The 17,677-nt window shown below is 32.6% G+C and overlaps 1 protein-coding gene across 1 annotated transcript in view; it reads left to right on the top strand.

Annotated features, from left to right (window-relative positions):
* Positions 1-17,677, top strand: part of LOC114336058 (myrosinase 1) — an 86,622-nt gene that overhangs the window by 49,402 nt on the left and 19,543 nt on the right. Inside the window, exons 5-6 of the mRNA XM_050646832.1 lie at positions 8,080-8,174; positions 16,244-16,546. Coding sequence (XP_050502789.1) covers positions 8,080-8,174; positions 16,244-16,546 — 398 coding nt within the window. The remainder of the gene's footprint in view (positions 1-8,079; positions 8,175-16,243; positions 16,547-17,677) is intronic.

Consider the following 17,677-nt stretch of genomic DNA (forward strand, 5'->3'; position numbering starts at 1 on the left):
ATCGTAAAACACTGAAGCTGGTTGGTCATGTAGATAAGAAAGATGAAGTTTAATGGATTTTAAGATATCCGGTTCCCTTAATCTGGCTAGAAGATATCGACTATTAGTAGGGATGGACTCGAGCCGAGCCGAGCCGAGCTTTTGAAAAGCTTGTGCTCGGCTCGAAATTTCGAGCCGAGCTCGAGATAGAAGCTCGGCTTGAACTTCGAGCTTGCAGGTTGAGCTCGTGGCTCGTGCCGGCTCGGCTCGAATAGTTCGAGCCGAGCCGAGCCGAGCTCAAAAACATAATAATGAATGTAAAATATAACATTCGTAGTAATTTTTTTACTTATAATAGTCAAATATAAGAAATAATAAGAAATTCACTAAATGCTTTTCACATAATAGCTACATACTCTGTCATAGTAACGTTAGGAGACAAGAAGAGTGAGATATTTTTTTTCTTAGATTAATGAACAAATAGGAGAAATTAAAAATGTTTATTTCACAGTTTGTCTTAATTTCTATTTAAAAAACTATGATAATGTATGATTTTAGTGTTCGTCCTGAAATAATGTCAGTCTTTTTAAAATAACCCGATTTAAAGGAAGCCAAGAAAATAGTTTTATCGCTGAGAAACTATATAGGTAGATATATTACGATAGTTTAATATAAATTTCAAATAAGATGGCATATTTGTATTAAGTATTATGACAAGATAGTGGATGAATTGTTTGATAACACCCGGATTTCGTATAGTGTAGTGATAATAAATAATACAAATAACAATAAAAAGTAAAGTCTAATACGACCAGACTAATCCATAAATAATCGGAGTAATTGGCGTTAATACTTTGAATATTGACATTACAATAGTAAAATGTGTTCTTACCTTAATTGTTAAGAAATTATGAAGTGGTCCAGCTTTGCTAGTTCCAGGTTGAGACAGCTTTGGAACAATAGTACCATATTCCTTTGGATGTTTACTTAATAAGTGCCTTTTTAAAGTAGTTGTAACGGAAAGTTTTACTTTAAACTCACTTTTAATTTTTCGTTTGTTACATAATTTGCATGTCGCTAATTTGTTTATTTTGTCAATAATTTTAAACTCAAAAAAGCATGTAAACTTGCTCCGAAATGTCGAAGTTTCGTCAAGAGTATAATCGCCGCTAACGCTTTCAGTCGACTTAGTTGACACTTCACTATTTTCACTTGGACTTGGAGAAGGAAGATTTGTGTCCATAAAACTATCATCACTATCGTAATTAAACATTTTAAAAACGCGAAAAATTTGGAATTAGGTTCCTAAACAGAAATGGACGAACAGCAACTTCAACTTCTTTCTCAAGACTGAAAAGATTGTAATAACTATTAGATTTCTTTCCTACTACCCGTAAAATACAAACGTGCTAGTTTTCTTAAAATCGGAATTATTTTCTTAATACCTACAGATTTAGCAAAGTTTATACTGAGAAATAAGTTACAATAAAACATTCAACTGTACAGATTAACAGTAAATTTCTATTGTTAAATTCATATCATTATGTCCAAAACCATTCAAGTATGGAGGTGTACGAGGTAGTAGTACCTTTCCTTTAATAAAATTATTATAGAGATTCAAATTTTTGGGTAGATTATATTACCCCATGAACATATTTTTTTGTTATGGTAAAATGTAAATATTCGCATTCCTAGAAGTTAGTCTTTTTGATAAACAAATTCTTAAGAAGGTTACAAGAGGCAGTTTAAGTTTATGGAGGATTATAAAATTGGGATTCTACCTACATTAAAATTTTTACCTCTTCCGAGTAACTATAGTAAAAATGAAAAGTACATAACTGCATTTTATAAATCCTATTCAAATATTTAGTGACTATATTAGGGATAATCGAAATGCAAGAATATTATTTAAAAAGGAATTTATACAGAGTGTCCGTAAAATATCTAATAAATTAGATACTTCCTTAATCCTTTTTAAAAATATCTGGAATTCGTGGAGTTTTAATTTTAATGTTCTACCTTCTACCATAAAATTTGATTATACAGGGTGATATACATTAAGCTGATATGTATGAGGTAAATGTACACTCTGTACCTACGTTGTGACATTTTTAGATCGATAAAAATGAGCTGATGTTAAAAAGGTATGATACTTTAACGGACAGAATTTCAAAGATATGCGCTATGAAAATAAATTTTATTGATTTCAAATTATTAATCTAAGAATTTGAAAGTAATCCAGTAATTGATACATGACTTTATCTTAAATTTTCACACTCCCACGTCTTCCAATCCACCTGTTCGGAAAAATTTCGTCTACGTACCTTGGAACATCTATAGCATAATGCGGAGGCGCAATATCCTATTGAAACCATAAACTTTCATCAAAACCTCCAGGATTAATTCTACTGGGAAATAAATAAATTAAAGTAGGTGCGAGATACCCCGTTAAAGACTGATGTTATGCGACTCGTTTCAATTACCTTTGAAAAGTAGGGTCCGATAATTGTTAGCCCACATATTTACCTTTTGCAGGTATTGTGTATGAAGCTGTTATATTTACAAAAAATCCGATGGCGTCATCACCTTTATGTGTATCACTCTGTGTAATTAAATTTGGTTGTAAAATGTAGATCATTAAAATTAAAAATCGACGTGTTTTAGATTTTTTTCAAAAGACTTTTAGTTCAGGAAATATCCCATTTATTTAATACATTACGGACACACTGTATATTGCAAATACATATTTGTCGTCTAAATTACTTATTCTCAAACAAAAGTATCAGTGGTATCAAAAATAAATAGAAAAAATATTAGAGTATTAGCTAAAATATTGACAAGCTCGTTAAGGAAAGCTCGGCTCGTTTCCAATTCAGCTCGGCTCGGCTCGAAAAAAATTTGGCTCGGCTCGAAGCTCAGCTCGCAAGATACAAACAGGCTTGAGCTCGAAGCTCGGCTCGTCAAACGAGCCGAGCCTCGAGCCGAGCCGAGCTAAGCTCGAGCTTGTGTCCATCCCTAACTATTAGAGTTATTGGTTAATCTAACTCTTGGTGGAATCAAAGGATCCAGATTTATCGATGGTTCTAAAGTATCCTTCTTAACGAAATTTATTGGCGAATGGAACGGATTCTTATATTTACAAACTTCGACTTTTAATTGAAAATGGACATGTATCATTCTTATGGCAGGAACATCTTAAAACAAAATTATAGTGAAATTTTTCCACCACATAAAAATTTTATGGGGTTTTGTTCCGTTAAACACCCTCAAACTTTTGTGTACGTTCCAATTAATTCATTATTGTGGTATCAGTAGTTAAACACAACGTTTTTAAACCTTTTTTGCCTCTTAGTATTTTTTCGATAAGCCAGTTTTCTATAAGCCAGACAAAAATTTGATGGGGATTTTGTTCCTTTACCCCCCCCCCCAAATGTTTGTGTACGTACCAATTAAACTATTATTGTGGTACCATTAGTTAAACACAGGGTTTTTAAAACTTTTTGCCTCTTAGTCTTTTTTTGATAAGTCACCTTTTATCGAGCTGCGGGTTCTTTTTCAAAATATACCTAAAAATGTAAATTATAAATAAATTTTCAAATTATTAACAGGTCTTATAATCGTACTTAACCATATATACAAATATATGATGGATTCGAAAAATATTCAAAATATCTCGATAAACAGTGGCTTATCGAAAAAGTACTAAGAGACAAAATTTTTTTATAAATATTGTGTTTAACTAATGGTGACACAATAATAATTTAATTGTAACGTACACAGAAGTTTGGGGGGATTGAAGGGAACAAAACCCCCCTAAAATTTTTATGGGGTGCACAAATTTCGCTTTAATTTTTTTTTTAGATGTTGCTGCCATAAGAATGCCACATGTCCATTTTCAATAAAAAATCTCTAGGGGTTTTCGGTATATAAAAAAAATCTATTTTCATTTTGTAACTTCAAAGGTCTGTAACTTTTTTTGTGTGTACTATTGTATATAGGCAAGTGAGGTTCAATCAATTTATTTTGACTCCAAAATCTGTGGTATAATTTATGACCAATCTTTTCGGGACACCCTGTATATTGGACAATTGATTTAAATTGCGAGAAATTTTTAAGGGGAATTTTTCAATCATAATTTTCAATGTGTTTTAAATTTATCCATTTTCTTTAATCCTGAGGAAACTAATAAGTATTTTTAAAAAATTTAAACGCAGAATTAAAGAATACATAAATATAATAAATAAAAAGTTTCTTTTGAATGAAATATTTGCAATTAAATATCACACTAAATTTTATCTCTAATTTTCACCCCTGTAACTTATTAAAATAAACATAGAAGTTTTCAGGGACTTTCGGCCCTCGGTAATAATGTAGTCTTTCATTTTGCGTTTTAATTTTTCAAAAATATTTATTAATTTTCTCAGAATTCGAAAAAAATGAATAAATTGAAAACACATTGAAAATTTTGACAGGCGATATTTTGCGTATTTCCCCTTAATAAAATAGAGCCATATTATTATTATCTATTTTAACAATTTTGACTGAAATAAAATTTTTTATGAAGACTATTAGTGCTTGAGCACTTAATATGATGTATATATTTTAAACTTGTTAATTTTTGACGTTGCTGAATGTTTCCTTAATTTTAGTTAAACGCTTATTAACATTTTTTGAAATATATAATTTATAGACCAGGATTAATCTGTAAAAAACATCTATTTTTGGATGTGAGAGGTGGCATTCGGATTATTCCAGACAAAGTTAGGTGACACCTTCAGTAATAATAATTGACTTATGCTCCTTCTCAAATATGCCCAGAATATTAATAAAAAAATTAGGGCACTCGTGGGAGTGCCGACAGAAGTGAAAACTTCTTACGAAGCAAGCCCCTTCGGGTACACACTCTATCCCTCCTCTAACCATTATAACTTCGGTCGAACTTATACGCAATTCAACCTATAGTATACAAGTAATTAATATCTGCCGTATTGATAATGATCGCGTGTTCAATGCTTTTTCCCCATCCAAAGAGAAGTGATATACCTAGATTATATACCCATTGGGTGTATCATATACTATTTATATATACATTCACATAATACATAAACGTACAGAATTTATTTAGACGAAGCGATGACGGTCACGAAGTCAATGCTTTTTCCCCATCCAGAAATTGCACAAAATCGCTACAGCAGTTTTCACTTCAAAAATACTTTAAACACTAATCACTTTTAATGATTGAAGTAGGGACCGTGTGGCCCCTTATGCGCTTGCTTCGCAAGTTCCTTCGGGTACACCCTCTATCCTTCCTCCAACCATTATAACTTCGTTCGAACTTATACATACGCAATTCAACCTATAGTATATAAATTACTAATATCTCGCCGTAGCGATGACGGTTGCGAATTCAATGCTTTTTCCCAATCCGAAAAAAAGTTCTATACCTATATTATACACGCGTTGCGTGCGTCCTATACTATTTATATAATACATACACCTAATGGCTCCTCTACACATCGGCAGACGCGTCCGCGGACGACATCTGCGGATGCATCCGCAGATGTGCAGATGGGGTAATTTGATGGTTTGTTGTTTATATATCACATCGGCGGACGCGCCTGCGAAATATCTGATTGTAGTCGGTTTTTCCAGCACAGATCAAAGGATTTCAGTGCGAACGTCCGATGTCTCTCCACACATCTGACCTCTGACCTCTACGACGCATTAGTTTTCGCAGTAAATTCAAAGTAGATATTGCGTTTCCCGAGAATTAACACAGACTGAACGATTTATAGATGTGTACCTAGAGTTTGTGGTCAGCTCCGGCAGATGCATCCGCAGACGCGTCTGCCGATGTGTAGAGGAGGCATAATAATATGTAGGTACCACAAACGCGATAATTTCAAACCAATAAGCCTGTTGCCACATCTGCACAGAATGCTTAATAAAATAATTACTAACAGCCTATCAAATAAATTCGATAGTAACCAGCCTGTTGACATAGTACCATAGAACACCTACAGACAATAACGACACTTATCGAAAAGTGCAACGAATACAATGAACCTCTTCATTTGGCATTTGTGGATTACAATAAGGCATTCGATTCCATAGAACTCTGGGCCGTATTAGAAGGAATGAATAACGCAGGGATTGATTCTAGATATAGAATACTCCTCAAATACATATACGACAATGGAAATAAATGTATCAGAATGTCTAACAACAAGCAAAATAAGAACGGAGAAAGAAGTTAGACAGAGGACAAAAACAAATAAAACAAAAGTGATCACAAATCAATATACATATCACAATCGACTTAGATGGAAGTGATATCGAAAGTGTCGAAAAGTATAAATACCTAGGTCAAACGATCAAACTAGGCAAACAGAATCAAACGGCAGAAATAACTAGAAGAATCCGAATGACTTTGGCAGCAGTAGCAAGAATCGGTGATGTGTTGAAGAACAAAAAGATACCAATAAATCTAAAGAAAAGGGTATTCAACAGTTGTATTCTACCAATTATGACCTGTAGAATGCAGACGATGACACTTACAGAGGTATCAGCCATTGAGAAGGGCACAGAGGGCGATCAAACGAGCTAGGTTAGGGGTATCTCTGAGGGAACATAATACAAAATGAGGACGTGCGAAGCAGGACGAAAGTGGAATATGTAATTGAAAGAATTAAAATGCAAATGAAACGGACCTGGGTAAGACACGTAGCACGACAAAACATCGAAACGTGGACGAGAAACATTGTAAATTGGAGACCACGCGAGCACAGTCGTAGTAGAGGAAGACCACAAAAACGATGGCTAGACGACATCAAAGCAAAAATGGGGAGGCCTTTGTCCAGGAGTAGATGCAAACAGGCTGAAAAAGAAGATAATATATATACATACAAAAATTTATTTCGACTAAACGATGACGGTCGCGAAATCATTTCTTTATCCCCATCCAAAAATAGGTGTTGTACCAATATTACATACGCGTCGCGTGCCTTCTACATTATTTATATATACATACGCATAATAATAATATACATATACGTATAAATTTATTTCGCCGAAGCGATAACGGTCGCAATGACGGTCGCGAATTAAATGCTTTTTTCCTATCTAAAAAGTGCACAACGTCCTTAAAGAAGTTTTCACTTCAATAATATTACTATTATTATACGTACATTATAATAATATACGTACAAAATTTATTTCGTCGAAGCGATGACGGTCGCGATGACAGTCGCGAAATCAATTCTTTCTCCCCATCCTAAAGTAGATTTTACATTTATTTTAAATTTAAATACTTCTACACAATTTATATATACATACACATAATAAATATACGTACAAAATTTATTTCGCCGAAGAAATGACGGTCGCGATGACGGTCGCCAAATAAATTATATTTCCTCATCCAAAAATGGGTTTTACATTTTATAGGTTTTTACTATACAATTAATATATACATACACATAATGTATATACGTACAAAATTTATTTAGCCGAAGAGATGACGGTCGCGATGACGGTCGTGAAATAAATCCTTTTTCCCCATCTTAAAATATGTTTTACATTTATTTTAATTTAAATACCTCTACACAATTTATATATACATACACATAATAGACAGCATAAGCGATGACGGTCGCAATGACGGTAGCGATGACGGTCGCGAATTCAATGCTTTTCTCCCTATCCGAAAGGTGCACAACGTCCCTAAAGAAGTTTTCATTTCAAAAACTCTATAGAACAAAAGTTGTTTAGAATTAGTCATTTTAGCCAATTCGTGTCTTATTTTGAATGTATATTTTTCACCTTCGAGAGTGGGGTATTACCTCCAATTTTGTAAAATATAGGAGATGTACAATTGTAAACTTTTTCTTATATAATAATAGACCATTTCAACTACCTCCTCCCAAATTTTCATCCTTTCTTTATTTTTTTTGGGGCTCAGATTGTTCTTTGATCGGGCTAAAAGCAATTTTTCAGAAAAAATCTTGTAAATCGATTAAATGCAAATAGGTAGTAGCAAGAGCAAAAAGTTATCAAGTTCTTTTTTTACATAAATATACATAAATTTAATTTCACTTTTAGGCGTTATTTCTATTACACTTGACACTTCTTCCTATATCCCAGCATCTAATAAGTCTGAAGACATAGAGGCAGCTGATAGGATGCAGCACTTTACAGTAAGTACAAAAGTGTAGATAATTAATTGAATGAAAAATTGGTTTCGTAGAGGCAGATACAAAGCTATATATACAGGGTGATTGTTCGTTGGGAAAATCTCAATAGATCTAGTATAGTAATAGATAACAATAAAAGGTAATAACAAAAACTGCAGACAAGTTTGAAATTCATATTACAAAATTAGCTAGAATGTTACAGGGTGTTCGATAACCTATTGGCAGACCAAACTTATGTTTTCTTAAATGGAGCACCCTGTATTTTCATATAAAATTGGTTATAATTTTGTACATACCCTGTATAACATAACAAACCTTTATATTTTTATGATGGGATAGTTAAGGAGATTTCGAATATAAAATAAAATACAGAGTGTTCCATTTAACAAAAGTTTGGTCTCCCTCCGGGTTATCTAACACCCTGTAGCATTCTAACTAATTTTGTAATATGAATCTCAAAGTTGTCTACAATTTTTGTTGTTAACTTCTACTGCTATCTATTAAGATATTAATAAGAATGTTAGGTTCTACAAATAATGTTTGGAAATGTGTTAAAAATATTCTCTATTTTACATCAGGCGTAATGTTACATATTACTATTATCAGAATGTTTAAGCGTTTTGACCTGTGCCCAATGCATGCGTTTTAATGCATGATACGTAGAAATTGCCTGTTTGTAGGCGCGCCTACTCGTTCGTTTTTAAACGAGAAATGCATTGAAAACATTACTCAAGCACTATGTGTTTATAGCTTTGTTTAACAATAAAAAAATTAATTTTTAGTAATGCACATAATCAAAACCGGTATAATTTGACATGAACTTTCAAATGCGGTTAGCAGAATCGCTATTTTATTTTTTAATCAAAAGTTATTTGGGTTCAAAAATTACAACTTTTCGATATTTTGAAAGTTCAACTGCGTTTATCTCGAAAACTATGCATCCTACGAAAAAACTTGTAACAACATTTTTTGCTTAGAATGACCCAAAAAATAGAAAAAAAGGTTTGTCTTGCTAAGAATCACTGTTATGTATGTAATTCTTCAAGTTCTTTGTTTATCACAATCTTATCGACATCCGGATCAACTGTTAACCAAAAAATTCGTGTTCTACGGGTCAAAATACATAAAAAAACCTGGGTAAGTTCATCTGAATAAAATAGGCCGTTGTACCCAACTCCCTTAGACTGTTTATTAATTAATAAATGTCTAGCCAAATTGCATATTTGTAATGTACACAAAAGTACATACAAATTAAAAGAGGAAAGATCAAAATCCATTGAGTTGATCCCAAGATGTAGAAAATGATAGAAGCTTTAAATTGCTTTTTTAGTTTTTGACTCATGCATTTGTCGGCTCCTGCCAGGTATAGCTGACAACTTAGTTATTGTTGACCTATAGGATAAATGTTGTTCTGAAGCTATTTCCTGGTGGCATTTTTATGATTAACTATTTAGTCGGAAATAAGCCACAATTAAATTGGAAAATTAATTTTATTAACGTTTCGAAGCTAAAATCGGGTTTCGTTTTCAAAATACAAAATACCTGTATTTTGACAACGAAACCCGATTTGGGCTTCGAAACGTTAATAAAATTATTTTTTAAATTTAATTGTGGCTTATTTCCCACTAAATAGTTAACTATGGGATAAAAACCTACATGTTTCCTGTCTAGAGTTCGCGTCCGTTTTTTAATTATTAAAAATTTAGTGCAATCAAACCAGTAGCTCCCCCTTCACTAACCATGACTAGTCACCATTTGAACTACATTTTTAAAAATTTGAGTAAAATATCACCTTTTCGAATATGTAAAAAGATGTTTACTATGGACAATATTTTTAAAGTTATTCTAAATGTTTATAAACTAGGATTTTTTACTATATTAGATAATTTTTTATCTTTTATTAATACATTTTTATAGTATCAATTTTCTACTTTCATTTGGCATAGGTACGCAGAATTGTCCTATCTTCATTATTTTCTGTCATTTGTTATTGCAAAACAAAGGTCTCTGGGATAAACAAATAGAATAACTTTTAAACTAATTAATGGATCGGTCGGTCTCAAATTTTGAGGGTTTGTTATGTACCCCAGTACCCAACTTTAGTGAAACACTAGAGTTCTAAGTTAGTTTTAGTAAAAGTTATTAATAAATAACGATTTTCAGTTATTTTGCAGTTTACGAAGCAACAAATTAACTTTTTGACTTTCAAAAATCGTCATGTTGAAAGGTTTTTAATATTCTAAAAAAAATAAATTTGTAATTTTATATCAACTATTTAGCTTTTCAATTAAGTGCAAAAAATGGAAAAAATCGCGTTGATTGCACTAAATTGTTATAATTAAAAAACGGACGCGAACTCTAGGCAGGAAACATGTAGGTTTTCATCTTATAGGTCAACAGTCAACAATAACTAAGAAAGTAGTCAGCTACCTCGATATTTCAGTGTCCCGAACATGGTCTATTTCTTGCTTATTTCCCTGGAGTATGTCTGTGCGACGACACGAACCTTATCTGATTGTAATAATACAGTTTGAAAATCCCAACTCTAACTCTATGTCCTACTGTAGACAAGTCAAATCTTTAGTTTCTGCAAAATGTGCAATATTGAAGTGTTCAATGGCCCACCGCCTTTGCCCAGCTGCCGGCGGCCTAATAATCACTAAATTTATGACTTCCGTTCTTTTTGAATGAATAGTATTAAGATAAGAGAATGCTATGTTTGTTTTATTTTTATTATGAATGCAATTTGTTTTATTATATTTAGAAATGAATGCCCACTTCTATTTCATTGATGGATCAACATTGATATACTTGTTATTCGATTTTAATTTTTATATACAAATATTTTTTTGTACAGTATATTTGCCGCCCTCTCATAATTTGCCGCCCTAGGCAACTGCCTATATTGCCTAATGGATAAAGCAGCCCTGATTATAGGGGATCTATTGAGCTTTACTCCACTAATCAATCACCCTAAAGACGGCGTCGGCATCAGCTTAATAAATTATGTAGAAATGCAAAAGTCTGAAGATTCTCTTTTTTAAAAAAAGTTTTATATCAGTTGTAAAATCTCCAGGGTACCTATCCTAAGAGCATAAATTTTATATCTTATAAAACAACAAGTTTATTAAAAGTCATGGATTTGTAGTAAATTAGAATAAATTTTATTTAATATTTAATTATTTTATAGTAAATTATAATAAATTTATAGTAAATTATAGTAAAAAAAATTCACAAGTGAGAGTCTTTCCTAGATGCTCTAATCGTTTTCTCTAATATTATGATGTGTATAGAGTATAGACTAAAAGCCGGTATAAGTGAAATTGGCTAATCATTTTAGGCACGATAAAAGTCTATCTTAAATAGTAGAGCCTAAAAGAAAACGTATGAACACTGTGCCGTCACTTTTTAGTGACACTTGCGTCTACAGTGACGCATCAAACTTTCTACTTATGGACGGGATAAATAAATAAAAAGTTACCGTCACTCTCGACAAGAATTCAATTTTTTCATTTTTTTAAGTTCAGGATATTTTCAAAAATTATTTTCAAAAATAAGACTTAGCGTAATTTTAACTCACCATCTCCTTCCTCCTTCCTCCACCATCCAAAAACTTCATTTCCGTTTTTTATTTTTTTAGGTAGGACGGAATCAATTTTAAAATTTCAAAAAATTCACCCGCATAGTTGAGGCTTTTACAAAACAGGACTATTTTCTATAGACCCTTAGGTTGAGTGTACATAACCTGCAAAAACATGTACATTTACATTTTTATTGAAAATGGACGTGTTACAATCTTGTGACAAGAATATCTTAAAAAAAATTGAAGACACTCGTGGGAGTGCCGATAGAAATGAAGAGCTCAAGAATAAAAGGATGAGGGTCCATTATTTGTCATTATGGAGATAATACTAATTTCTTGTACTTTATCCCATGTAAAATATTGTATGGTATCTAACTAAGCAATAAAGATGACGCTGTACAAGCCATTCAGCTTTGAAAAATAGGTCTTCTAGGCTAAAAGAATGAAGGTGCTACAAACGCAGGCTAAAAGGATGACAGTCCGCCTACTTCAGATTTATGACCACAGAGATCTCTGCTATTAGAGTTGTTTGTTGCCCAGAGGTTTGTAAACGTACATACCTGTGTTTATAGCTTTCTGTTATTTTGGTGTAGATTGATGTTATTACATTTTTGAAATCCTGTGCTGTTTAAAATGTCTGACAACGAATATTCTGCAGCAATTGAAAATTGTTCAAGGAAAAGAAAAAGTTTTGGTCGCATGCAAGATGTAATGAAAAAATTGAGGTTGAGACTTGATAAAATAACAATGTTTTTTCCAGTCAGAGGCCACTCGTACCTCGAGTGTGACAGGAACATGGGCTTAATCAATCAAAAATATGTAGTTGAAACCCCTTCGAAGTGGAACGAAATTATTGAACACTCCAGATCCAAACCAATACCATTTAGAGTTATTTCTTGCGAGAACCAGGAAATATTTAAGTCATGGACTAAGTTTCTTTCTCCTTTGTATACAAAAAGTTGTCCTTTCAAAACACGACCTGTACGGCAACTAAGCATCGTTTCTCATCACCCTCGAATGATGTTACATCGTCAAACTGTTAATGGCCTAAATGAAGAAAGTATTGTTACTAAGCCTAAGAGGAAACAAATTTCACTACCTGAAGGCTGTTTTCACCTACCAGAGCTAGCATATTGTGGACTTTTACCTTTAAATAAAGCAAAATTCGACGATATTCAACATTTGAAAAAATTTTGCTCTGTAAAGTCTCAAGCATATTTTGACGCACTGCCACATGCTTAAAGCGTTTATTTTTCATTGTATATTATCTATAACTATTTGCAATATAAACTATTTGTAATATAGACTACTTTATCTGTATTTTTAGTTTCATTTTAAGACACGTTAATGGACCCTCATCCATTTAGCTTGAGATTTCATGACATCAAAAGATAAATAAATTTATATTTATAGTAATTGGTAAATTGATAACACAAAAACATAACCTATACATTCCCTGTAAGTTATTAAATGATTTAGTAACCAAAATCAAGTGCCCTTTCTGTTAATTATTTTTATATCTAGTTTTAAAACTTAGAAACTTAATATCTCAAAACTTGTCTTTTTGGACCCTCATTCTTTTATTCTTGAGCTCTTCAAATGAAAACTTCTTATAGTTTATAAATTACGAGGTGAATGCTTTTCCCCATCGAAAAAGAAGTGAGATACCTATATCATATACGCGATGCGTATGCCCTATGCTATTTATGTATACATACACATAATTTATATACGTAATACAAAATTTATTTCAGCAAAGTGATGACGGTCGCTAATTTAATATTTTTCCAAAAAGTGCACAACGTCCCTCCAGAAGTTTTCAATTCAAAAATCTATTTCGTCGAAGCGATGACGGTCGCTAATTTAATACCTTTTTCCATCGAAAAAGTGCACAACGTCGCTAAGAAAGTTTCACTTCAAATATTTATTTCATCGAGGCGATGACGGTCGCTAATTTATTACTTTTTCCCAACCAAAAAGTGCACAACGTCCCTTAAGAAGTTTTCAATTCAAAAATGTATTTCGTCAAAGAGATGACGGTACCTAATTCAATACTTTTCCCCATCCAAAAAGAACACAACGTCCCAAAAAAGTTTTCACTTCAAAAATTTATTTCATCGAAGCGATGACAGTCGCGATGACGGTCGCTAATTTAATACTTTTTTCCATCTAAAAAGAGCACAACGTCCCTTAAGAAGTTTTCACTTCAAATGTTTATTTCGTCGGAGCGATGACGGTCGCTAATTTATTACTTTTTCCCATCCAAAAAGTGCACAACGTCCCTAAAGAAGTTTTTTACTTCAAAAATTTATTTCGCCGATGCGATAACGGTCGTTAATTTAATACTTTTTCCCCATCTAAAAAGTGCACAACGTCCCCAAAAGAAGATTTCACTTTAAAAATTTATTTTGCCAAGCGATGACGGTCGCGATCACGGTGGCTAATTCAATACTTTTTCCCCATCTAAAAAGTGCACAACGTCCCTAAAGAAATTTTCACTTGAAAAATTTATTTCGTCGAAGCGATGACGGTCGTCAATTTAACACTTTTTTTCATCCAAAAAGTGCACAACGTCCCTAGAAAAGTTTTCACTTCAATACATATACGTACAAAATTTATTTCGCCGAAGAGATGACGGTCGCGAAGTAAATCCTTTTTCCCCATCCAAAAATAGGTTTTACATTTATTTGAAATATAAATACTTCTAAAGAATTTATGTGTAGATACACATTATAATGTAGATACGTAAAAAACTTATTTCGCCGAAAAGATGACGGTCGCGATGACGGTCGCAAAATAAATCCTTTTTCCCCATCCTAAAATAGGTTTTACACTTATTTTAAATTTAATTACTCCTATACAATTTATATATACATACAAATATTATATTATATAGCATAAGCGATGACATGACGGTCGCGATGACGGTCGCGATGACGATCGCTATGACGGTCGCGATGACGGTCGCGAATTCAATGCTCTTTCCCCTATCCAAAAATCGCACAACGTCCCTAAAGGAGTTTTCACTTCAAAAATTTAAAGTAAAATTTCTGCATCCCATAAAAATTTTATGGGAGTTTTGTTTCCCTAAACCTCCAAATATTTGTGTACATTCCAATTAAATTATTATTGTAGTTCGTTAGTTAAACAAAATGTTTTTAACACCTTCTTAGTACCTAATTTTATTACTTTTCCTTAGTACTATTTCTATAAGTCTCTTAGTACTTTTTAGAGAAGCCAATTTTTTTCGCGATATCTTGAACATTATATTATTACATTATTATATTATTATATTATTATGTTATTATATTATTATATTATTATATTATTATATTATATTATATTATTATTTGTAAAATCCAATACATATTTTTACATGGATAAGTGAGATTATAGGGACCTAATATAATAAAAAAGGTAATAATGTGGAAATTTATTTTTAATTTACATTTTTTAGGTATATTTTAAAACGTATTAAAAAAGAAGCCGCATCTCGATGATAAAAACTGGCTTATCGCAAAAATACTATGTGGCAAAAATGTTTTAAAAACGTTGTGTTTAACTAATGGTACCATAATAATAAATTATTTGGAACGTACGCAAACATTTGGTGGGTTGAAGGGAACAAAACCCCAATGTTGATTAAAAAGAAGCCGCGTCTCTAGAAAAACTGGCTTATCGAAAAAATACTAAGAGGCAAAAAAGTTTTTCAAACCTTGTGTTTAACCAATGTGCACCGCCATTAAAATTTAATTCGGACGTTTAAGGAAACAAAACCCCCATAGAATTTTTATGGAGTGTACATATTTCACTGATATTTTTTAAGGTATCCCTGCTATTCTCCTTTTCATGAACATTTTTCAGTGCGTCACAAATTATAGAAAAAAAGGTAAGTCCGTGATAATACACATTTATGACATTTATTCTAACGTGACATTTTAGTTAAATCTGACAGTTGTCAAATTTTATTTTCAATTTGGAATAAAACCAAATCAATTGTGTCTATTGCATTTATAAAATGGTATTTTCTTTCATTTGTATAGTCTTATAAATTGTACAGATTATATTGATAATATTATTATTTTATTTAATAAATAATTCTTTTTTGATTATGGCGCCATCTATCGACAACTAGAATAATCACCGAACTAGAATAATTACCGAAGTATTCCCAGACGTGCCTTTTTTTCTGTCACATACAATTTAATGCGTTAGAGAGAAATCGAAAAACTGTGACGCACTGAAAGATGATCATGAGAAAAAGAATATAAGAATGGCACATGTTTATTTTTTGAACTAAAAACCTCATAACAGTTTTCGATATATTTGAAAAAATCGATTTTCATTTTGTAACTTCAAAGTTTCTGTTACTAATTGTAGATTAGTTAGGTTCAATCGAACTATTTTTGGTCCCAAAACATGTGATTTAATTTATGACCTCCCTTTTTGTTACACTCTAATATGTTTAATATTTGTTTATTATTTTTAGCTAGGTGTATATGCCAATCCTATTTACGTTGGAGACTATCCAGAAATTGTAAAAACAAGAGTAGCGGAACGTAGCAAGGCAGAAGGACGAGAACAATCTCGTCTGCCAACCTTTACACAGGAAGAAATTGAATATATAAAGGGGACCCACGATTTTTTCGGCTTAAATGTTTACACCGGAAGTTTGGTAGCTGACCTTGGGTACGACCCACCAGTACAGAACCCACCTAGTAAGTGGCAAGATGTAGCAGTCAATAATTATTATCCACCTGAATGGGAAAATACCACTATTTTATATACGAAGGTAATTTTTTCCATTCCATTTTTATCGGAATGGTGTTGTTGGGTAGCCAACACCACCCTCATTATTTGCGGTGTTTGGTGGAATCGTCTCAACCCGGGAGCAGTCGCGCCGTTAGAAAAAATTTTACATTTTATCCTTTTCCGTGATAACTTCATGAAAAATTTTGCAACATAACTTTTCACTCGTAATTGCCTCGAGGAGGGTTATAGTAAAGCGAACTAGATACATATTTATTTTTTAATTTTTTTAAATTTCTTTTTGTGGAATTTATAGCTTTGGTGAGAACCAATCAGCTTTAAAACTTTTAGAAATATATATTTTTAACGTAACAAGTAAAAAAATACATATGATAAAATAGAAATTTGTTTTAAATTCGTATTATTAGATTTAATCTAATCGCTCGACTGCTTATATATATAATATCGGTTTACAACGTTCTTCGACGTCTTCCGATTTCCAATCTCCATCTCGTTCTGTCATTCCATAGATCGTCCTCGAGTTCTCTGTCCCTGATTTCTCTATCAACTCCTTCTCTCCAATTTCTTCTAGGTCTTCCTGGTCTGCGCCTTCCTCTTGGTTGCCATTCGAGGATTTGTCTTGGTATTCTATTCTCCGGCATTCTCCTTACGTGTCCGTACCAGCTGAGTTGTTTCGTCCTGATGTCGTCAACAATAGTATGTGTAACCCCCATGATTTCTCGGACTATCTCGTTTGTTATTCTGTCGCGTCTAGATATTCCCGCTGAACGGCGCCAGAAGTCCATTTCTGTTGCTCTAAGCATTTTCTCTGTTCTGTCTTTTAGGGGCCAAACTTCGCATCCATATGTTGTGATGCTTTTTATTATAGTGTTATATATTCTTTTTTTATTCTCCTTAGAAATATTTTTATCCCACAGTACGCTGTTTAGTAAGGATATGCCTTTCCTCCCCTGTATATTTCGTTCCTTAATAGTTGCATCTAATTTTCCGTCTTGAGTGATCTTTACTCCCAGGTATTTGTAGTCTTTTAATTTTATTTCTTGATTTTCCTCTACTCGGAGACTATGTTGGTCTCCTCCGATACTCATGTATTCAGTTTTTTCCATATTCACTTCTAGGCCCCACTCTGTAAACTCTTCTAATAGTTTTCGCA

The sequence above is a fragment of the Diabrotica virgifera genome, chromosome 1 (assembly GCF_917563875.1).
Source record: "Diabrotica virgifera virgifera chromosome 1, PGI_DIABVI_V3a".
NCBI classification, from domain to species: Eukaryota; Metazoa; Arthropoda; class Insecta; order Coleoptera; family Chrysomelidae; genus Diabrotica; species Diabrotica virgifera.